This window comes from Clupea harengus, chromosome 15 (genome assembly GCF_900700415.2).
Source record: "Clupea harengus chromosome 15, Ch_v2.0.2, whole genome shotgun sequence".
Taxonomy (NCBI): domain Eukaryota; kingdom Metazoa; phylum Chordata; class Actinopteri; order Clupeiformes; family Clupeidae; genus Clupea; species Clupea harengus.
Genome location: NC_045166.1, coordinates 2,124,779 through 2,148,591, shown reverse-complemented (window position 1 = coordinate 2,148,591; position 23,813 = coordinate 2,124,779). Strand labels below are relative to the sequence as shown.

Genomic DNA, 23,813 nt, shown 5'->3' with positions numbered 1-23,813 from the left:
AAAAGAATCTGCTGTTAGTAATTCCCCTGCCTAGTAACGCTTCTTCTAGTTGTTTTATCACCTCCACAGTGACACCACAAATGCAGGGTTCTCTGTCAGGGGGGGCAGTAAACTTGTGTCTGTTCTGTTCCATCTATGCAGAGGTCATTCATCTGCATTCATATGTATCATATCAATCTTCAAAACCTGACTTTGTCTCCCTGGTCCCTCCACAAGTGTTGGCGCTGGCATCAGGCTCCATCAGTGTGCTGTGAGTGTTTTGGGAAGTGGGTTGAATCTTTTAGGACTGCATATTCAGAAGCTTTTGTCAAATTAATAGAAAACCTGCCATGCATACTGTATGATCACCAGATTGTTCTTACTGTGCTTCTACATACTGTACCTGTTGTCACCTATTGTGACTGTTTACTGTTACTGTTTCTCCAAATCTCAAGACTTGAACTGCGAAAAATGACATTAGCTAGGAAAGTTAATAATACATTTCTGTTTTCAGGTATGATAAAGCAATATCTACTATAGCTTGAGTTTGACTAAAGTCTTAATTATATTGTGACGCACACATTTATAAAACCTAGTTAAACATGAACAACTCAGTACACTTATTTATTATTTTATTTAAGTTGTTTTTAACATTAAACACATTACTTGGTCACAATGTAGCTTCTATTTCTATGCATTGGGTTTGTAACATTTAAGTATTCAGGAATATTCTAAACAACACACTCTTTTAGGTCAGCTTGTTGACTCCCTGACATCAGAGTCTGTAAGTTCAGCGGGTCACACACCATTTATTGACACTTGCAGGTCACTGTACAAATAACATGTCTCTTGGCAGTGTAATGAATGTACAATCGTCTATCTGATGAATGAACTTTATAGTAATCATGGACCTAACTCTCCAGTAGAGGCCACACTGCTCACACTCTTCAGATGTGGAAACAGTGTTGAGTTTTCTTCCCTGTTTAATTGCGTTGGCCAGGTACTCTAATATGTCCCTAAAATGTAAGGACTCAGTGAGCTGCGGCAGGCTAACAGTATCAGAGGGCCGCGGGCCAAACTCCAGAGTCAGCAAGAGGATTGCTTCAAGCGGAAAGGATTTAAAACATAAACAGATTTAGCGCTCGCATTTCTTTTGGTTTATGCCCCCCCTTTTCCTTTGAACTAGGCTCAGATTCCCTCCATGTGCTGATTTGGTACAGCTCTCCACTTACTCTGCTCTTTGTCTACATCTCTTTTTTATTTGTTTAGTTTGGCACTGGAGATTGTATTCTTTTTGTGTGTGTGTATATATATAAATAAATGAACAAAACAAGGTGTAGTCAATCTGATTATGAACAAATGAGATAATACTCCAAAGATCAATTGGAATATTATACCGAACAATATCAATGATTAACTAGGTTAAAGCATGACATCAGTGAAAACATATTGCATACAGTCTCTTACAATCAATGCCATCTCTGGTAAGGAGACACTCCAGGGACAACCAATGGCCTAGCGGTGTGTCCACAGACCTCAGCAGTGTCCTCGGTCCACTCACATCAAACACAAAGCCTGTTGTAAAGAACCTAGGCGTTAAAGACATTTGATAAGCAGATCAATTCTGTGGTTAGTGCCTTATTTTATCAACTAAGAATAATTGCTAAAGTGTGGAATTTCCTTCCCCCCAAAGACTGTGAAAAGGTGGTCCATGCTTTTATGTCTTCCAGACACTGTAATGCAGTGTACTATACTATAGGTGTTAGCCAGGCATCACTCTCCAAACTGCAAGCGGTCCGAGATGCAGCAGCTAGGCTCTTAATTAACTAGGACCAAGATCACACCTGTTTTAGCTGCACTACATTGGCTCCCAGTGAGGTTTAGATACATCTGAAGATTGAACTGTTTGCTTTTAAGGCTGTGAATTGCCTTACTCTAGCCTATATTTTAAATCTCCTGACCCCTATGTTCCATCAAGGGCTTTAAGGTCTAATTTTTTAAACAAACGATGATCAAGCCTTTACTGTTATTGGTCCTATTTGATGTGAGATCTGCTGCCGGCTTGGAGACTTTTAAAACCAGACTAAAAGCTCACTTTTATAAGCTGGCTTTCTCTGGGTTTTAACTACGTGTCCCTTTTAGTTGCACTTTAGTTAAGTCAGAGAGGTTGTGCTTTTACTTCAGTCTGAGGCTGTTCTGTTTTTTCACTCGTAATTCTGATTTGTTGTTCCTTTATTGTGTTTTATTTTACTGCCAGTTTTATTCCTTTCTCTTCTAATCCATTCTTATTTCTAATATTACATTGCTATTTTTTTTTATTCCTCTCACTTTTAATCCTTCCATATGTTTTATTTTGTATTCCTATGTATTATTTATATTTCGTATTTTCTTTTTAGTCTTTTTAACTCTTATTCCTTTATTCATGTATATGTTTATTGTCAATTTATCTACCTCGACTGAAAAGCCCTTTGGTTCAACTCCTGTTGTTTTTGCTGTATAAATAAAGTGAGGTGACGGCCTGCTGATAGACCTATAACTCCCAATAGGCTGAAGCCGCAGACAGGACCTGACCTAAGAGATGGTCCTGTGTACTTGGACCTTAGAGTCTACACAGCCATTTCTATTATTATGGGCTCTAATGAGGGTATTTCATGCCACTGATTTATCAGATCTGAATGACAGTATTCAACTGTGTCATTTAGCCAATCTAACAGTCTTTTTTAATTTGGTCATACTTAGGGTGCTTTCTCACTAGAGCTTTTGGTACGGTCCCTTTAGGCTGAGAGCTCGGTTGATGTCAAAGCTGTTTTCCGAACTGGTGCACATCATGGACTGTACCCAAATCCTCCAGAAAATGACCTGAACTCCAGTGTTGTTTGAATTTGGAGAGAAAGTTAACAGATCAAAAACCAGAAAGCAAACGCTGTTTATGACCGCTCATGGATCCCAATTTCTCCCACCATAAATAAATCACTGTTAAATGTGAAATTATTTCACAACATGCAATTGTCTAAAACGCTAACCAGTTAAAAAATTGATTAAGGGGGCATGCTATGTGGCAATTTATGCTTGAGGGAATGTGTGTATGCTCTGCAAACAAAGCTACAAATTCATTTCACATTGCCGCCTGTCTCCGCAACAACCTCACCTGAGCAGCTCACATCATGTATGGCAGAGAGAAAATGACCACATGAACAAAAAGATGAAGAAAAACACTAGTGAATAAAATCAGCACATTCCTTACGTGTTGATGACATAAATGGACCGTGGTCCGCAACCAAATAATGCAACGTAATACTCGGAATAATTGGATCAGCAAAATGGACCCAGTGGGAAACGGCCTTACTTTAATGACCCCCTTCATAAATATGTCAGACAAACTACTGAGGATGATTTTGACCTGGGTAACTGTGTTGTACGCCGTGCCCAACTGTTCTGCATAATCTGAAGATTCTTTTGTGGAAGCGTGAATCTTTTTGAGGCTTTTGTGTAGGTGTGCAGAAAGACAGTGTAACAAAAAAACAGTGTTGCTAAAATTGTCCGGGCCCACAGTCCTGAGAGTGAAAGGATGCTCCCTGTTCATGTCATCTTCAGCAGATGTAGGCCAAATGAACGTTCCGCAGTCCCCACATCCACAGTCTATTCGGTCATGATGCAAAACACTCTGTGGAGCAAAGACAGAACATTTGTTTAGCTTGAACACGCCATCCTAATCCACCACAACAGTCACCCACATCACAGTCTGGCATCCTGCTACCAATTCTCTCCACATGTTCGTCTAACACCACACGCTTCCTCGTCTCTCTACTAAAGGGTTTCTGTGTTAAGTCGGCGAGGACAATCAGAGTCTGAGACCAGGCCTGCTTTACATGGGTTCTGTTATTTTCTTTTCTTTTGTGTGATTTGGTCCACCCCCTATCACAATGAAAATGGAATATCAGAGTGTTTACTGTTTGGTTGGCAGAGCAATTTGTTTTGGAGGATAGGCATGCCTGTGCGGGTCGAGTCAGGTGAAGAGTCGAGGTGCTTGTTTGGCAGCCCGGCTGATGGGATTCAGTTACGACTCACTCAACCAATAACATGCTGTGGCTCCATTTTTCATTTCACAGTTGAACACCACATCACTTAGACGCTGCACGGGCAGCTAAAGGGACACACAACTGTCACCAACAATATGGCCAATGACACAGTGGACAAATGTTAATCGATGCCTGTCCCCACCTCTAGTTTTCAATATGAATAATGTTAATGCAAGAAAATGTATTTTGTTCTTATGACAGTGTCCACTTATTATCAAAATGATGCCAGGCTCACATGCATCTTGCCTGACAATTCCAGTCCACATATTGTGCCCTCAGTATTTACAGAAAAACATTAGTCTGGAGAAGAGAAAAAGCCTGGTAGATTTGGTGCTGCACCAGCAAGCTTAGTTATTTAGGTTAAGGTAAAATAGTACTGCATTTGAAAATCATTGAGGGTAAGGGCTATGCTTGAAGATGCTTTAATGCTACTAATGCTGCAACTGGATCCACTTTATCAATGATGTCAAGTCAAAAGAATGACTGAAACATCAGCAAACGGGTGTTTTACATGAATCAGCCTAATACCTGTAAACTCTGTTTTCATTATCATTATTTTATATTATGATATAAGCTAATACAAACATATTTTTTGGTCTATGCTTGAATCAGTACAGTGATTCAAGATCTCAATTTCTCAAGTTGCAGTGACTGGATGTGGATACTACATTTTATGAACAAGGGTAGAATGTCCTGCTAATGTCCCTATATGGTCTAAGTCTATACTTTAAGCCCAGAGGGATTGCTGACCGAGCACTTAATTGACGCGCTTGTTAGATGTCAAATAAGTTCCAATTTTGCGTTCTCGTTCTTGGTTATGCAAATTTTATTTCTCACAGTAAGATCCAGTCCATAAGCATGTCCATACATCCAAACTTGCATCTTATATACATGGAACAGACCTTTGCAAATACAAATGAAGCGGTCAAAAAGGTGTGTGTGCTCTCCCTCCGTCAAGCAACACCTGATACCTGCATGAACTTTCACCCCTATATTGTGTAAGCCTAATTAAAATGGAGCGCCATCTAGTGTCCCACACAAGATTAAAACATGAACCCAAATGGCTCCTACACACCGGCCCCTAATTGTGATGGCCAGGACATAACAATTCCAACACGTACCAATGGGAGCCATAAAGAAAAGAGGGCAGAGTGAAATCACACCTATAGATACTCAGCAAGTTTGAAACATTAGCAAGGTAAAATGAAGACGCAAGTTAAGGCTAACCTATGACTCATGCAGCAAACAAAGTTTTGTCACAGGCCTTTCGATGATGCTCATTTTTGTCTGCAGACGTACTGATCGGGCAAACCCCCTTTTATCATGAAAAGCCTCCAAGACTCTTCCAAGTGGCCAAGAACCACGTGGGGCAGTAGGGTCCATGATGATTACAATATCTCCAGGTTTAAGATTGCCCCTCTTTTGATTCCATTTCTGCCGTTCCTGCAGTAAAGGTAGGTATTCACGTATCCATCTTTTCCAAAAGAGGTCAGAGATATATTGGACTTGTCTCCACCTCCGTCTGACGTACAGGTCATGTTGTTCAAACAGTCCGGGTGGTAAAGATGGTTTTCCTTTCATAAGCAGGATATGGTTAGGAGTCAGGGGTTCGAGATCATTTGGATCATCGGACAGTTTGGTGATGGGTCGGTCATTTAGAATAGCCTCTGCCTCGCACATGACTGTATGAAGTCCATCATCGTCTAGCCTCTGCTGTCGAAGCACTGCATTCAGGATTCTCCTTACCATGCGAATCACACGCTCCCAGACGCCGCCAAAATGTGACCCTGCTGGAGGATTGAAGCTCCACTTGATTCCCCTTTGTTGCAACATTCCTTCGATCTGTGCTTGGTTCAGACATGAGAGTGCCTCCCTTAATTCTCTTTCAGTCGCTGTAAAGTTGGTCCCGTTATCAGATTGAATATGAACCACTTGACCCCTTCTACAGGTGAATCGTCTGAAAACATTAATGCATGCATCTGTATCCAAGGAGTTGGCTACTTCTAGGTGGACCGCTCTACTGGTCAAACAGGTGAAAATCACGCCATAGCGCTTGACTTTACCTCGTCCTCTTTTCACCTCTATCGGTCCAAAGTAGTCGACTCCCACATTGGTAAACGGTGGGTGATCAGGAAGAATCCTTTCCTTTGGCAAATCTGCCATTTTTTGCTCCATCATTTTACCATTGTGTCTTCTACAGAAAGCACATTCAGTGATGATTTTCCTCACCGCTGAATTTGCACCTGTGATCCAGTACCGTCTCCTCAGTGTGGATAGCACATGATTACGACCACTATGGCCAAGCTGTTGATGGATGTGCTTCAGAATGAGAGTAGCTACATGTTGGTCTTTGGATATTATCAGTGGGTGTTTAGTTTCCTCTGGCAAGGCACCTTTAGTCAGCCGCCCTCCGACTCTCAGGAGGCCGCCATCCAAACGTGGATCCAATTTGTATAGAACACTCTGTCTGCTTACAGCACCGTTCTCAGTTGACAACATAGTAATCTCTTCACTGAATCTTTGCTGTTGACAGTACTGAATTAAAGCAAGTTCAGCCTCCAGCAGATCATCTGCCGACAGAGCTTTTCCTCCTGACACAATCACACGCTGTTTGTGTGCATCAATGGCCTCGGGCCCCTTCCTTCTGTGAATCTTGCGCTGAAGTATCCCTTTCAACTTAAGGAACCAGGCTGCTGCTACCTTCAATCTCCTCCAGTCTGAGAAGTAGGCGACGAGACGGTTGGTACCAGTAAGGAAGTCCCTCACATTAATTGCATTTACAACAGCTTCCTTCTTGACCTCCAAGTCATTGGCTTCGATCACAGTATCCACTGTATTGGCTGGCCAGTCCTCTTCTGGCTTACACAGAAACCCTGGGCCGCCAATCCACCTGTTGTTATTGATGAAGTCTCCAACCCTCACTCCTCTGGATGCATCATCTGCTGGGTTTTCCCTGGTACTGATATATCTCCACTGCGAAGTTTTAGATGTTTCTCTTATAGTTGAAACCCTGTTTGCCACAAAGGTATGGAAGCGCTTGTCTTCATTCTTTATATACTTGAGCACGGACGTGCTATCCGTCCAAAAGACTGATTCTTGCAATGGAATCCGCAGCTCTGTCCTCAGCATCAGATCAATGCGAACGGCAAGCACGGCAGCCGTGAGCTCAAGGCGGGGGATGGTAATTGCCTTTAAAGGGGTGACTCTGGCTTTGCCCGTCAGGAATCCCACATGGAAATCATGTCTGTTGTTTTGCATCCTGAGGTAAGTAACTGTCCCGTATCCTGACTCGCTAGCATCAGAGAAGTGATGGAGTTGAGCATGTGTGATGTTTCCAAAGCCTTTAGGTTTAATGCATCTTTCCACTTTCCACTCAAATAGCATATCCAGCTCCTCCATCCACCTTACCCAGTGATGAAGGATGTCAGATGGGACAGTCTCATCCCATCCAAAGTTTCTTCTGCAAAGCTCCTGCAACATGATCTTAGCAGGCAGGAGGACAGGTGCAAGAAATCCAAGTGGATCATACACTGAACTAGACACTGACAACATTCCACGTCTGGTGGGAGATGCTTGATGGATTTCCATCTTGAAGTTAAATGAATCCGTTTCAGCGCACCATTGCAAGCCTAGGGCTCTCTCGACAGGAAGTTTATCCATGTCTAAGTCTAGCTCCTTGAGATCTTTTGCTCTATGCTCCTCAGACAGGATTTGCAATACAGTGCGGTTGTTGCTGCTCCATTTTGTCAGGGCAAACCCTCCTCTGTGACAGAGGGCAGTCAGATGCTTGACCATAAGGATGGCCTCCTCCTCAGACGCTATACTCTTCAGGCAATCATCCACATAAAAGTTTTCTTTGACTGTTTGGATCACCTCTGCTGGAAAGTCGGCCTGATTATCGTCGGCTGTTTTCCTCAGAGCATATATGGCACAACTCGGGGAGGATACAGCACCGAACAAATGGACAGTCATACGGAACTCAGCCACATGTTTGGTCAGATCTCCCTCCGGCCACCACAGAAACCGCAGGAAGTCTCTATCCTTTTCTGGGACTTGAACTTGATGAAACATCGCTTGCACATCTCCCATGATTGCCACTGGTTCCTGCCTAAATCTCAGGAGAACTCCCAGCAGCGTACTGTTGAGGTTGGGACCTTGCAAGAGCTCTCGGTTCAGAGATGTTCCCTTAAATGTTGCAGCACAGTCAAACACCACTCGTAGAGTTTTCTTCCTTGGATGATATACTCCGTGGTGGGGGATATACCACACGTTGCTGTGGCCGCTACTCAGCTGCTGGGTAGGTACTTCCTCTGCGTATCCTTTATCAATCATCTCATTGATGTATGAACTGTACTCCTTGAAAAAGAGCTCATTTTTCTGGAACTTCCTTTTCAAGCAGAGAACCCTTTGTTTCGCCACAGGGAAGTTGTTAGGCAGAGACAATTTTTCCTTCCTAAAAGGCAATTTCAGGCAGTAATGATTATGCTCAAGGGTTGCAGACCTTTCCACAATTTCCATGAATTTGATGTCTTCCCTTGATAACCCTTTCTCTTCTGTAGCCCTCTCATTGAAGTCATGATTGTACTGATTGTCTAACATTTCTTCTAACTTGCACACAGAGATCCTATTAACCATGGCTGATGTACTCCGACACTCTGCTCCGGAACTGCTGTTGTTCCCATGTAAAGGACCATTAATAACCCAGCCTAGGGCTGTTCTCAAAGCATATGGGCCATCGCCTTTACTGTTGACAACCTCCTTGGGCTCCAACATTTTGGGTGCGTTGCTTCCGATCAACAGATCAACATTCGCCATTATGCTGGGGATTTTAATGTTTGCCAGGTAGGGCCACTTTGCCAAATCTCCTTCGTTCAATAGGTTAACTGAGTTTACCAGCATTTTCTTCTGTGTGAATGTTTCTGGGAGTTTATAAAAAAGGTTGTCATTGATTCCGGACACCTCCAGGCCTGAGACCGAGTATGCTGGCACCACTCTTTCCTGTCCCATGGTTTGTAGGAGAAGATGAGTTTGTCTTCCAGCAAGGTTGAGCCTTCGCATTAGCTGCTCTGAGCAAAATGTTGCGGAGCTTCCAGGATCTAAGAAGGCATACGTTTGAATTACTTGGTCTCCCTTAATGGACTTGACTTGGACTGGCAGGATGGGAAGCAGGCAGCGATCCCGTTCCGGCCCCTGTTTGACCACAAGTTTTCGGGGATGCTGTCAGTACTTGGACACCTGACTCCTTGGCGGGTTCTGTAGGTGCATTGGCTGTCTCTCTCCAGTCAATGTGAAGTACAGTAGGATGCCTTTTTCCACAAGACCTACAGGTCAACCGCCTCTCACAGTTCCGACTCCTGTGCCCGGCACACAGGCAGCCAAAGCAAAGATCTTTCTCTTTAAGGAAGCTCAGCTTGTCTCTGTGTTTCATCTGTTTGAACTGTTGACACTGCTGCAATGAGTGACCTTGAGTGCAACACGCACAGCCTAGCGCCACTGCAGAGTCATGTCTTTGCGATGCATTTCTCCGCTCTCCATTATTCTCCATCGATTCCATAGGTGTAATGGTTGTGGCAAAGCTGTTTCCCTTGATCCTATTTCCTTGATGGGACTTTGGCCTATTAGAAACCTTAGATTCATTCATTCCCGATGCTAAGTCACTTATGTCACCATACAGAGGGTCTGATATTATTCTGACATGTCTTTCTAGGAATTTCACAAGGTCTTTGAACAGGGCTCTGTGTTCGGTTTTTTCCAGTATGTCAAATGCAATGGTTCTCCATCTCTCTCTGAGCTTGTATGGCAGTTTAGACATGATTGCCCTCATATTATTTGGCATATCCAACTCTTGCATGTACTGTAGTTCCTCCATTACGTTACAACAGTTGCGTAGAAAAAGAGAGTAAGCCTGCAATGCGCTTACATCTTCTGTCTTTATTATGGGCCAGGACAAAGCCCTTTCTATATATGCCACAGCAATCTTGTACTTACTGCCGAAATGTTCACATAGCAGCTGCTTTGCTTTAGCATAGCCATACTCAGGTGTCATGTGAAGACAGCTACGGATCAGCTCCCTTGGCTGTCCCCTAGTGAACTGTTCAAGGTAGTAGAGGCAGTCACCCTTGCTGGCCTTCTCTTCCACTCCTTGTTCAAATGCTTTCAAGAAGGAAATATATTGCAGAGGATCTCCATCGAACAAGGGGATATCTCTTGCTGGCAATGATGATAGGCGTTGTTGTTGGACAAGTGCGGATGTTATTTCATTTTGCCTTTGCATTACTATGAGAAGGTCTCCAGAGTGACTTTGATCTGTTGGTTGAGTGTTGGGATGGGAACGTTCCAGAGTCGGCGTCAATGTTTCCCTTTCCAGGGCATGATGGCTGTTTGACTTAGTCCCCTCCTTTGGTCTAGTTGCAAGGTGTTGGCTAGCACTCTGAGGCACCCTTATGGCTGTTAATGGGTTGTTGGCTGCTGGCAACGACAACTGCTGGGTCCGCTGGGGTCTGCTTGGGGGTATAAGATTGAATTCCTTTGCCAATGGGTCCAATCTGTTTACAGGTTCCATGTTTCTAGTTTCCCTCTCCAGGTAAGAATTCATTGCATTGGATACCTTTGACCGACTATCAGAGGCCTGTAGCACCGCAAGTTTAGCTGCAGACTCAGCAAGCATGGTTTCCAGTTCATGTTGTTCCTTTTTCCTCCTTATTTGCTGTTCTTGCTCCTCCAAAGCATGCCTTTCCTTTAACGCCGCCATACGGACAAGCAGCGCTGCCTTGTCTGCTTCTATTATAACTCTTGCAGAGGAAGTAGTGCTTGATCCACTACTACACGCACTCTTCCTGCTTGAGTGTTGGCTGCCTACATTTGAGATACTGTCATCAGGGTTGATGCCATCATCATCATCATCATCATCATAATCAGATACATTTTGTTCGCCACTATTGAGGACATTTTGTTCAACACTTGATACCCATAATTGCACCTGTGTGATACATTCAGTTATGTTCAACATTTGGGCTTTAAACCACACATCATGTTTCTCTTGTTCAACCTCAGGTAACATACTAATCACAGAATCTTGAACACTCTTTGCTTCATCACATACTTTAAGCAGCTCATTAAAGGCACACTGGACCTGTGATTTCTTTCCCTTTTGTATAAGCTCTTTTATCTTTCTTTTTAAGCTGCTCGCTTTGTTAAGCTTAGCCCTCCTATCCTTTTGCAATCGTTCAATTTTTTCAACAAACGCTTTAGCAGTTAATGTTACAACACGTTTTTCTTTGTCCACTTGCGCATCAGCGCCATTTGCAACATTGTTCGAATCAGCCGGTGGCCCAGTGGGCGTGTCCGCCATTTCGTACATCTCAGTTCAATTGTTAGCAACAAGTTCGCAACAAAGTAACGTGAAGTTTAGTGATCCTCCCCAACCCGACTGTCACCAATGCGTTGGATTTTTAGCCCCACAGTGTGTGTACACAAAACTCGAATGGCCATTAATTTAGTAGCGGTACACATACCTCGCGTTGGGCGCCATGCGTCTGATGAATTTCCAGTTGGCTTTCGAAACGAAGTGTTGATTTCTGTGATGGTAGCCTTTAGATTCGCAGAGACGTGAAGCAACGTTGACTCCAATACGAACGCCGTCCTCGCGCTGTCCACAGATGTGTTGTTGTTGACTGGATGAACAAACGTGATGTCCTTTTCTCTACAATCCACGATTGCATGCAACGGTCTTGGCTTGGTTCGAACGCGGCTGTAGCCTAATCTACTGCGTCGGTAACGTGGAGCAGTAACCTTTTTGACTTGTATATGGGCTAAGTCTATACTTTAAGCCCAGAGGGATTGCTGACCGAGCACTTAATTGACGCGCTTGTTAGATGTCAAATAAGTTCCAATTTTGCGTTCTCGTTCTTGGTTATGCAAATTTTATTTCTCACAGTAAGATCCAGTCCATAAGCATGTCCATACATCCAAACTTGCATCTTATATACATGGAACAGACCTTTGCAAATACAAATGAAGCGGTCAAAAAGGTGTGTGTGCTCTCCCTCCGTCAAGCAACACCTGATACCTGCATGAACTTTCACCCCTATATTGTGTAAGCCTAATTAAAATGGAGCGCCATCTAGTGTCCCACACAAGATTAAAACATGAACCCAAATGGCTCCTACAGTCCCTTACCAGTGAAGATGTCATTCAGGTTCTCCAGTTCCTCCTGGACCCTGAGGAGCAACACGTCCTGCAGAATCTCCTGCTGCAGCTCAGGCTCTATACCCAGCCTGTCCAGCTGGTGCTCGCTCATTCTCAGAAGAGCGCGACCTGCCAAGTGAACCGAAGGAGGTGAGACCCAGAACATAAAGTCCTCCTTATGTGTCCTCCTCCTGAGGGACCTCAGTGACCCTGTCTCACTCCGGCAGAAGGACATTCAGCAGTACTAACAAACTCAAACATTTTCTCACAAAATATAAAATCACAAAATAATATTACGAGAATTCCACGTACAACAAACATATGATGTCTCCTGTCTCTGTTATTAATCGATGAGATTTAAAACTTAAGCATATCTTAAGCCCGTCAGAGATCAAATGTGGGAGTCAAAGGAAGGATCTTTTTATCTTCTGATATGGCACACTATTGAGAATGATCAGAGGTGAATCCTACCTGAGATGGCATGGGTGAGTACTGCCTGCTGCAGGGCGGTTTGCTCATAGTCACAGAGATACTGCTTCCTCACCCAGTCACACACTTCGTCCACTGTCCATTTAGACACTCGTTTGGAGGACCCCATGAGGACCTCTTGAAATGTGACCTTAGTGCAAACTAGACATACATTATCGATTGTGAGATACAATCGGAATCAGTAATGCTGCAATTATTATTATGCATTATCAGTGACAACAACGGTATTTCTTTGGGAATTGAAGGGGAATTTGATTAGTCAGTATACCAGTCCAAGAAGATCTCTGTTTATGTGAGGTTTAAAAAGAAGGCATACTGAGCTCGTTGGTTTGACCACTGTCCAAAGGGAGAACGTTCTAGGTCAAAAACAATGCCACTGCTTGACCTCAATAGAGTATGTGAGATGGAAATGTTTCTTGAGAGTCCAGCATTGAAATTCATGACACAACGGCGATAATATTTATCAAATCACTGCTTTGAACCTGTTCAGATTGGTGTTGAATGTTATTTGGGTCAACAAAATGCCTTTATTTCTCATGGCAGCCTTAAAGGACCTTTGCTTAAGCAAACAAAGCGTGTACATTTTAGCAAATGAGGATTTCTTTAAGTATAATAAAATATTCGAGGCAGAGTAAAATAATCATGTTCAGTAAACCCTATAACGAAATAGATGGAGTGTGGTAAACAACAGGAGCCCCGTTGTAGGTAAACCATAAAAGCATAAAGTGTAACGGGAATGCATAGCCCCTTTGCATTACGTTAGAATGCAATCACACGAACGCATACTTCACGTCGAACACAGCAGATGTTCGTATTCATATTAAAAAGGTAGTAGGCTATATAATGGACCAAAGTATAAACTGCTCGACTATTGACAGCAATGCCACAGGTCTACTGATACAAACGTACCACCTAGCGATCCATTTGGTAATTACACAATGTAAAGTTTTGGACAAATGTTGATCCCGAAATTATTCCAATCAGAAAGAAACAAATGGGACCTTACTGTAAATATTAATTTCATTACAGTTCATATCTACAACCCTCCTGAACGCATTTAACTGCTTAACTGCATTTTAGGAGTTACCGTTGCTTTCATGGCATCTCTTGGATGGATCACCAGCAATGCCATAAAATGAAAGAGGATATGAAAACAGCCGAGGAATGCCATGCAATCACCAGCAACAATCAAATTCTTGTTGAACGAGTGCGCAACTGATGCGACAAACCACTCATAGCTGCTATGTAAACAGCCAAAACAACGCTTTGTTTATCAAAGTACATTTCATAACAAATTAGCCAACACATGTCGAGTCTGCCAAATTCCAGTTTTCGATTGCTTACATCGTCGTTAAGCGACGTGGCCCACTTAAACCACATCATTTGTACCCATTCAGTAAAAGCAACTTGAAAGAAAATATAAAAGTACGGTCTTTAACGAAGAAAAAGCCCAATGTTTACCTGTCCCGTCCTCTTCTTTGAGGCCACACCCGAGTTCCGCTACTCATCTGCGCACACCTGGGAGGAGCACAGCATTTTGGCTGTACGCCAACACTGTACAATGATAGTCACCTAAGAGACTCACCTGTCATTTGCGAATAGCTTATCCTATAGAGTGTCATAGGTAGTGTTTAGGCTAAGTATAGTCTTTCGTCATTGCATGTTTTATAGTGATAGGGTTTTGCCAATTAGCCCATGAAAAACAGATGAACTAATCTAAGTGAACTGAACTGAACTAACTAATCACTAAGTTTGTGATAAGTTTGTGGAATGGTTTGGCTACTTTAAAGCAACAATAATGGGATCGACAACATACCACCTTTTCAGATATTTCTAGTGTAATTGTATTGAGCTGTACTGGCCTGTGCTGTGCTGTTGAATAAAGCTCACCGATAGGTTTATGGTTGTTGGTCAGACGTTTGTAAACAAACGATAGGTTCTATGATTTAGATAATTCACTGAAAGTGTTGTTGCATGGAAATGGAATTATGCTGGGAATTTTGATACGCACTTTTGCGTTACGGTAGAATGAAAATATGTACTTTGACCGCCATTAAATGTGTTCTGTAAACGTTTTATTTTTAAGATCAGGATGGTTTAAATCCTCTGTGATCCAACATAGTGAATAGGAACCTGTATTTCTTTAGGCATAGTTGTCGTCAGCCATAGAGTAAAAAAGCCACAAGAGGGCGTGTTGGTGCAATGGGATGTCAAAAGTTTTTCAAAAGTGGACACTGCCCCGGGAAACTGGAGACTGTAGAATGAGGTAAGGACATAAGTAATTAGGGACAGCCTCGGCGTGTATAAACGTCACTTGCAGCGTTCATGCTTTCACTGCACTTTGCAAGTACGGAAATAACTTATGAAGTCGCGCTCAAGAGTGCATTGCTCTGTCCACCGTCCGGCTTCTCATCTGTTGACTTCAGCATCGTCTCCGAGTCCGTTCTGTCATTGAGCCACACCGTTGACAGAGAAAACATGTTCTAATGACTGCACTCGGAAAATAGACGTGACAAACAGGAATAGAATCTATGCATGTAAATGAACATCTAGGCTGTTCTCGTGCAAATTTCTTAAACTCACACTGAACTACCTACAGGTAAGTCAGCTTTTTTTTTTACATACTTGGACATTTACTCATTTTGCTGTCTATGTATTTTTGCCTGGTATGATTTGCTGGTGCAAAAAAAATGTGCCCTTAGAGATCTTCTCCAGAGCATCATTAGTTATGGCAGAAGGTGCAAAGCAACAGGTTGATTAACACCTTGGTGTGTTTTGCACTGTGGTGCTACTGTCAGCAATAATAGAACATGCATGACTGACCAGTTACCTGCTGAGAATAAGGTCCCAACACACTCTCTCTCTCTCTCTCACACACACACACACACAAACACACACACACACACACACACACACACACACACACACACACACACACCAAGAATTCTCTTCAAGAACTGTCTAAATGTAGTGTGGTTGTGCATGGAATGTTATGGATGACAGTACATCTCTCTTTCTCTCTCTGTCTCTCAAAAGTGGCACATGCGATGTTTTGAGCTACATATCATACCTAAACTCCCTTGGGTTCCAAACAGATGTTCACCTGGACGAGGTCCATCCTCTCAAATGTTAATAGCGCCCAGTGGATGTTAATAACACCCAATGTAAGTGAACGAATGCCACTGATCACAGATCTGACGTCACTTATGAGCCCCCAACAGCACACAGCTGTTGGTCGTGCTCAGAGTGATTGATGAGATGCCAGTGTTGGGCTTTGAAGTTCTGGTTACAAGGGATGTTGTTTTTCTCCACTGCGGTTTATCCTCATTAAGGCTGGCCACAAGTCATCCATTCAGGTTTTGAGGTTTCGCTTGGGCAACAATAGCCCAGGTCACAAGACCCAACTCAGATAAGGCTCATTTTGAGAGTCCTTATCTGGTAGCGGTCAGCTGTTGTCAGAGATTCTATCTAGCACTGGAACAGCAGGATGGGTAGATAGCTTTTGCTGTTGAGGCGAGGTGATTTTGGCATAACAGTGAAAAACAGGAGTATGATAAGGAAATGCAAGAGTGTGCTTCTTCAACGGGAGTCAAAAGGACAGATTTGGATTTGGAGTGTGATAAGGCTGTGAAAGGGTGAACTTTGTCAACATCTCAGCTGACATTGATTGGTGGTCAAACCCATGTCTCCTAGCAGCACAAGAGTGTGCGTCAGGCTGGAGCTGAAATGTCAACAGACCCCCCCCCTCCCCCTCCCCCTCCCCCTCCCGCACACCCACCCTGCCCCTTTAAGCGTAATGAAAAAGTCCAGACTGAACGCTTTTTAATGACTTCACTAAACAGCCCCTCGTCCGTTCCTGTACTTCACATCCCTTTTGTTCAGAACAAGCGCTATTAATGGCCCCACTCCTCTGAAGTCAGACTGTGGCGTTCACAGGCGTTTTCCAGCCATGTGCGCCCAGTAACAACGCGAGGGTCGCAGTATGTCATCATTTCAAAAGCCACTGGTTTCACTCAAACCTTTATTCGTCTAAATTCTTTGATACCCCAGAATAGCCCCTCTCATTGGTTGCACTTGTTTAAGGGCAAAATAATCCCTCTCATGTGGTGGAGGTTCCGCTGTGGCTCGGGGCAAAGCTGTGTGGCAGGCATGATGCTGTGTTGTTATCACAGCAGGTCTTGTGGTCGCAGCCAAAGACCATATCTATCCTCTGGTCTCACTCTCTCTCTCTCTCTCATGCATGGGCTGATGTCAACTAATCCACCAAGACTGTGGGAAGGACCATAGATCAGGAATGTGTAGTTTCTCTCTCTGTCTCTCTCTCTCTCTCTCTCTCTCTCTCTCTCTCTCTCTCTCTCTTTTCCTCACCCAACAGCTGTTGAACCGGGCATGTTTGAAGTGGAGGCTCTTTGCCTGTGTGTTGCCCTGCAGACTTCTGGCAGCACTAGATGGCAGCACCAGTGGATCTGGAGCTTGACATTCACACTCGTGTATAAAGTATTAAGCCCTGCTTAAACAACATTTGAGTTTGCCACTAAATAATATAATTTAGCATGAGACTAGATATAGAATTGGCTTATAAGTTGTCTCGTGTTTGTTATAAGTGTAGGTGTGTTATATTGGGATAAGATTTCACCAACACAAGCCTTGTTGTCCAGAAGTTGTCCAAATGCTTTGCCACGCCCTCTTAGTGTGCTTGGGGAACTTCTTGTCAGGCGGCCATATGTTGTGGAGAAGAAAAAATGCCGAATTTGGGCCATAATGACATTTGAAAAGACTTTTAATGTTCAAACCCAACAGTTGTGGAGATTATCATTTTATAAACATGGCTAAACAGATTCAGGACCCTGTTGAACATTATGAGACTCTCTGTGTCAGGAAAGCCTGGCCAAAGCTTTTATTGGCACATTAAGCTCTTTTCTTTCTCATTCTGGATCACATTCATCAGCTCTTTTTCTTCAGCTCTTTCTTCATCCTCTTTTTCCCCCCCTTCAACCCTTTAAGTCACTGGCAGTGATTAATGTTTAATTACTTTGTCCAAGTTGTTCAGGACAACAGGCAGTGGAAAAAAAATCAGCTACCATGTTTAATAGGCATTAAGGATTGGAAGTCTCCTTAATGGTAAAGAGCTGCCAATGTGTGCCAGGCCCTCTGTGGCTGATTATCATCTCTATAAATGGATTGGACGGGGCGGGTGGTGAACATGGCTACAGAATGCATTCTTGGTGCTCTTACGTTGCGTTTGGACTGTTCTGGAATCAGTGCTGGCATCATGCTGTGCATCCTGGGGGTGCCAGAGGTGCTGTTGGACGTCTGCTGGGCCATATATCTCTTAAGTGTCCGTATATCTCTTAAGTGTCCATATATCTTTTAAATGTCCGTTGTTCTATAAAAGAACCACAAACACATGCCGTGGTTGACACTGTCTGTTCTCTGTTTTGATGTATGCCCTTATGTAATCATCTGTCCTCTTCTTCTGTTGCAGTATGGAGAATAAGGCCATGTACTTGAGTACCTATCAGGACCGGGACAACGGCTCCTTCTACGAGGAGGCCTACGATGGACACAACCTCTCCAAACTCAACCTATGCGAAGAGTGTAAGGCCATGTTTAGATCTTTCTCAGAGTGACTTCATCAGCTCTTCTGTTCCAGGGATCTGTGGTTGGCCTGTGTGCTATACAACTTTACTGTAGTAGTCTCCCTCTGTCTGAGGCCTTCCGTTGCTTTCCCAGTAATTGCGCTACATTGGCTTCGGTTTGCCTCTCGAGTATCACACAGCACAGTGTGTGCTCGACAGGGTAGTGTAGTCATGGGAACAAGGGCAACACCGCTGGTTTCAGCAAGTTAGTCACACTTTCACAGTGGGTCAGGCTTTAATTGAAAAGATAAATATGGGGGAATATGACGCTTTGGCAAAAGCTTCTCGGTTGGAGGCTGAGAGGTCGTGCCCTGTTTCCTCGAAGAAGAGTGTTGAGAGCTTGGACAGGTGTAGCCTCGCTGAAAATGTTTGCTTTTTGTTCCAGCTTCCATTTTGGGCATCGGGCTAGCCGAGACTGAACATACTTGACTGATTGGATGAGAGATGTAGAGTGCGGAACAGCAGATAGAGTTTCTGTTTTCAGAGCCAAGCATCATCAAAGACATGTAGAGAGGGGGGTCAAATAAATGAACTACGTTAAACATAGCTGAGCTACTTATCTTTGGGTTTTATAAGACATTTAGAGTTACACAACTGACACTGTGTCAGACTTTATGTAATGTTTGTGGAACTATATAAATATCAAGAGCATGTAAATAATCATAGAGGATACCTACTCCGCCTGGACGCTTGAAACATATAGCGAAAGACATGACGTCCATTTGAGCGTTAATCATTCCCATGTCCAGACCTCATTGTACATTTTATGTGGTTGTTTACATCCTCTCACAAGTAATGTAGACCGTCTTGCTTCAAGTTCACACACAACTGCAAACGATTAGCACCCAATGTTTTATGCATAAGGTTGCCATTGTATACATATCGCGCAGCGATACTCAAGCCTGAAGTCTATGGCTTTTGACAAAGCGCTGCCATCCGTCGTTGCTTTACAGCGCAATTTCTTTCAGGCCTAGCCGGCTGTGTGCGCACAAGCGCAGTCTGCATTCGTATATGGTTTGTCTGCCATGCTTTTGGCCCATAAATATACTTGGCCAGAATTCCATAGCATGAAGGCATACCGTTAATTGTTCCACAAATTGTGAGCAATGTGCCATGTCCAACAAAAGTCCCAGTGCATTATGTCCAGAGCCAGAGAGGCGAAGCCGTAAGGTGCCAGAGCCCTTTAAATTGCTTAACCACTCTCCAAACAGAGAAGACTTAACGCATGTGTGACCAAAGCAGCTGTGTTTTCTTAAGCTACAGAAAAAGGTGTATCTCATCACTGGGGGCAGAGTGTGTGTTTTTTTCGCCCCCCTTCTCCATGGATATTATTCTGCATTTAGAGTCCCAGGCCCAGCATGTGTGCAGCACCAAGAACACTCGCCGCTGTCTGTCTCTGCCTGCATGACATCACCCGTCTTAGGACAATTGAAACCATGTTGCCGAGAAGGCAGAAGTATGTTTATGGAAAATAGGTTGACTGCTTGTGCTTTATAGAGCTGCTTTCTCTTTCTCTCTCTCTCTCTCTCCCTCTCTCTCTCTCCCTCTCCTTCCTTTTATGGGATGAATGAAAGAATAATGCATTAGTCCTCCGTGGCCTGCTGTACAATAGGGGATGCAAAGGGATGCCTTCTGCGATGCCAAGCCAATCTGTCCTCAGATAAGCAAATCAAAATGCCTGCAGGAGAGGATGAAGTTTGCAATGTGCTTCTAGATTCTTCTTCAGAGATTTGTTACGAACAATGAAAGTACAAGTATTGGTATGTCCATTTATCGTAGACCTACCTCCAGTAGTTTTGAAAGGAGAAACAGTGTCGAACCATTTCAAGAGGTCGTGGATCATTTCTCCCAATGTGGATCAGATGTGTGTGGCTTGTCTCATCCAGAGCCATAGTCTGCTTTCATCTGGCGTCAGAGTTTGGTGCAGCGATGCGTTCCCTGTGTGTTTGTTGTTTGCTGGCCTTACTTTCTGCTGAGGCTGACGTTTACGCAATAAACTACCTCAATGAAACCCAATACTCCCACTTCACTTCTCCTCTTCAAGTCCACATCTCTCCAACACAGGCCCACCCTTCCCACAAAATCCTGAAGCATAACTGTCAGCAGAGGAAAAAAGTCTCAGAGATCATCCTTGACCCACTGAGAGCCACTCTAAGCGCTCCAATGGCTTATTACAGTTATTAGGTGGAGGCTGTGTGGCGAGGGATCTGATGGATGGAGGGCCGGCAGAGGGACTAGTCCTGTCAGGGCCTCTCTTAATAAATCCCATACTGAACACTCCCTTTTTTCAGGGTCCTGGTTTGGTTTCTCGGAGAGGCTACAATAACAAAACTATGGATTCTGAAACATGGCAGTGCGTGGCATTCTGGGTAGAAATACAATAGGGGTCTGATTCCCAGCCAGAGGAGTGCACAGGACACCAAAGGGTTGAGCTGAATGAAAACAAAAACAAACTAGGGTGAATGATATTATTGCATCTGCCAAAGATGAAAATCTATGTACCATATTAATTCTAGGGGAACTTTTTTCCCTCTCACAGTTCAGTGTTTGTTGTTCTGAGACCCGTTGTTGTTTAAAATGCTTAACAAAGTATCTGTACACAGACAGAGTTAAACATGTCCGTATGTGAATCTTTAAAGCCATCTTGTGATTGTATTCGTATACAATTGTCACTTGTTTATGTTTGTGTGTTTTGAAGTTATGCTTGTTTACCACTGTGTTTTAGCAATCAAATAGTCTGCACCTGAAAGCAATGAAACAAATAATGCATGCTGACAAAAACACTCCAAGGAGCCCATGGGAACATGACTCAGACAAGCTCTCCAAACAGCCTGACTGTCCTCCGAATTAAATGAAATAACAGCAAGCAGTGCTGTCAAGTGATCATGTGCACCTTAGGATGTGTTATTGTACCCATCCTTAGTTATTATTTCCTTAGGCAGGGTCTTGTATAACATTTCTGAATCTAGAGGATTGCTCTGAGGTGAATTATTTTTCTTTGTGTGTGTGTGTCTCTCTCTCTAGCCTGCTCTTCTAAGAGAAGAAAGGGAGATAGCTGCTGTGGCCACCTCAACTCCCTGTCTGCCATCAAATATGCCATTGTTTCATTGTACATCCTGGTTCTCTTGAGCATTCTTGGGCTGTGCATAGCAGGTAAGGCGACCTTGTGTTTCTGTCACTGTTGTTGTTGTTGTTGTTGTTGTTGTTGTTGTTGTTGCTGCTGCTGTTGTTGTCCCATTGTCCTCAAAGCAGATGTCCTGGATGTCCTCATCCAGATGGTCAGATTTAAATCATTGAAGGTTGCCAGTATTTTATTGTCAGGTTCCCTTAATGCTGACATTATATGATGTACTGGTGGTTCATCTTATTTCAATAGTGTACCAAGAGAATAGAAAGACATAATTTAAAAGCAATAGTAGACAACACAGCACAAGAGACAACATCTCACATGAGCGTGCGTGCAGCACTGGTGTTGATAATAATGTGCAGGCTTCTGGGGACATGTGTGTGGCACGATCTTCTCCTTAATGTTGAAAGGTGTTGAGTTTGTGTGCGACACAGTTGAAGTGTATCCATTAGCTTCGCTGGAGTTTCAAACAGACTGAGTTAAGATGTGCGGGAGCATCTGGGTTTCTGGGTTGAAAGCCCACATCGCTGGCCCATCTGTCTCTGCTTGCGTACTCTCCTGGTCCCGAGCCCTGTGCAATGAATGACATCAGCCATCCCAGCAGATCGCAACGGGAATGGGAAAACGCTTCAGTTACTTCCACATGAAAACATTTGAGCCTGCCTGTCTAAGGTATCACTGAGGGGAATTTGTATTTCTTGCTTGCCTTCGTACTTTAGCTTTAGTCGTCTGTTGGAGGCTCATTTGTAGTGCACTAGTTACAAGCATCGCTCTAAGAAATGTCTCCTGGGAGGGAAGGTTTCTGAGAAAGCACTTTGATCACGGACAGGCTGTCATCCCCCCAAAATTGCACTGGCATCTAGTCCCAAGTCTGTGGTTACACGTTGACACACACAGTGACCTTAAATACATCAATTTTCCTCTGGTAATTCTCTCTGACAAACGACTCACTGAGAGGTTGGTGCACTTTGCCTCATTGTGAAGCCTCCCCGCAGCTGAAAATCGTGAAGACCACGCTTCTCCCCCTGTCATGTAAATGACTGAGTGCATTACTGTGACTTTTGACAGGGAGTTCTGGGGAGGCCCACGGTGGATTGCATCCCGGTGGGCAGGGTGGTATTGACAGAACCACCTCACCGGGCCTCTGTGGCGCCCCTTCGTGCTTCAGCGGGCACCCATGGCGCCACACCCAGGGGCCTCTCTCATATTGTCCCAGAATGAAGAGACATTGTAGTCACATCAGTATGTTTTCCTGCCCATGTGAATAGTCTGGCCACTTACTGGGCTTATAGAAATGGGCTCTTTCTTTTCCCCACTTTTCCTCTTCGTTTCCAGAGAATGTCCATGTGTAGCTGAAGCATCAGCTCGGGCTATCCCAGAATGGGTAGTCTTGGGAATGTCAACTGTCATTAATCAAGGCTGTCAAAGCTGTTGCTCTCATCCCTCGCAAGGTGTGTGTGCGTGTGTGTGTGTGTGTGTGTGTGTGTGTGAGACAGAGAGAGAGAGAGAGAGCGAGAAAGAGAGAGAGAGAGAGAGAGAGAAAGAATGTCAGTTTTTGTGTGTGAGTGGGTGTACATGTGTTTGTGCGTACATGTGTGTGTGTGAGTGTGTGTGTGTGTGTGTGTGTGTGTTTTAAAATCTATCCATCATGTGACACAGTTGGGCAGATGCCAGAGATTCAGAGGCTCCACACATCCTCGCATGTACTGAGACATACTTTGTGTTTCCTGTGAATGGGACCTCACTTCCAACAAAGAGCACTGGAAAACCAGGACATGCTTAAGAAATGGCCTTTTGCAGACGGCAATGCCTACATTAATGGTCATTACTTTTGAGGAGAGGTGTTGAGGAGGTTGTTAATTTGATGAAAATTGTAAGGATCTTCTAGTGTACTTTTTATCGTCCATGTTATCTGAGTTATAAATATGCTTTTGAGCTTTGGCTAACTGTCAATCTAGAGAACATATGGAAAGGATGGAACAACAGTTGTCGCCAAATTTCAGAAGTCACGGCGACTTATCTTGAAGCAATGGACATGGGCTTAATGTTCTCCCAACTCCTGTGACATCATGCCCTCTTGGGTTCTCAAACAGCGGGGATGTGGACGGCTAAGCTTTCTCTTATGACAATCCCACTTTAATTTCCCACAGACTCACCGGGACCTCAAAAGCAGAGTTACAACCCAAGAAGGATTCAGGGAGGGCACTTAACATGGACAGCTTTTATGGCCAGCTTTAAGCAAAGTCATAGCATACATATGAGAAGGCTGAAACTTGTGTGGTAGTGCCAGCTGTCAAAAGAGACAATTTATTG

At 43.7% G+C, this 23,813-nt stretch overlaps 2 protein-coding genes across 2 annotated transcripts in view; one reads left to right on the top strand and one right to left on the bottom strand.

The window, feature by feature from the left end:
- Positions 1-594: 594 nt before the first annotated feature.
- LOC116223747 (sterile alpha motif domain-containing protein 12-like) lies at positions 595-14,322 on the bottom strand. The gene is made up of 4 exons (XM_031581595.2): positions 14,196-14,322; positions 12,717-12,875; positions 12,237-12,374; positions 595-3,643 (listed from the first exon to the last, which is right to left on the bottom strand). The coding sequence occupies exons 2-4, from the start codon at positions 12,841-12,843 to the stop codon at positions 3,627-3,629; spliced, it is 282 nt and encodes a 93-aa protein (XP_031437455.1). The 5' UTR covers positions 12,844-12,875; positions 14,196-14,322; the 3' UTR covers positions 595-3,626.
- A 456-nt stretch (positions 14,323-14,778) lies between these two features.
- The window catches only part of scara5 (scavenger receptor class A, member 5 (putative)), a 48,291-nt gene continuing 39,256 nt past the window's right edge, over positions 14,779-23,813 (top strand). The window contains exons 1-3 of the mRNA XM_012823976.3: positions 14,779-15,333; positions 18,220-18,332; positions 21,398-21,526. Of these exons, the coding sequence (XP_012679430.2) occupies positions 18,221-18,332; positions 21,398-21,526 (241 nt within the window). The 5' untranslated portion in view covers positions 14,779-15,333; position 18,220. The remainder of the gene's footprint in view (positions 15,334-18,219; positions 18,333-21,397; positions 21,527-23,813) is intronic.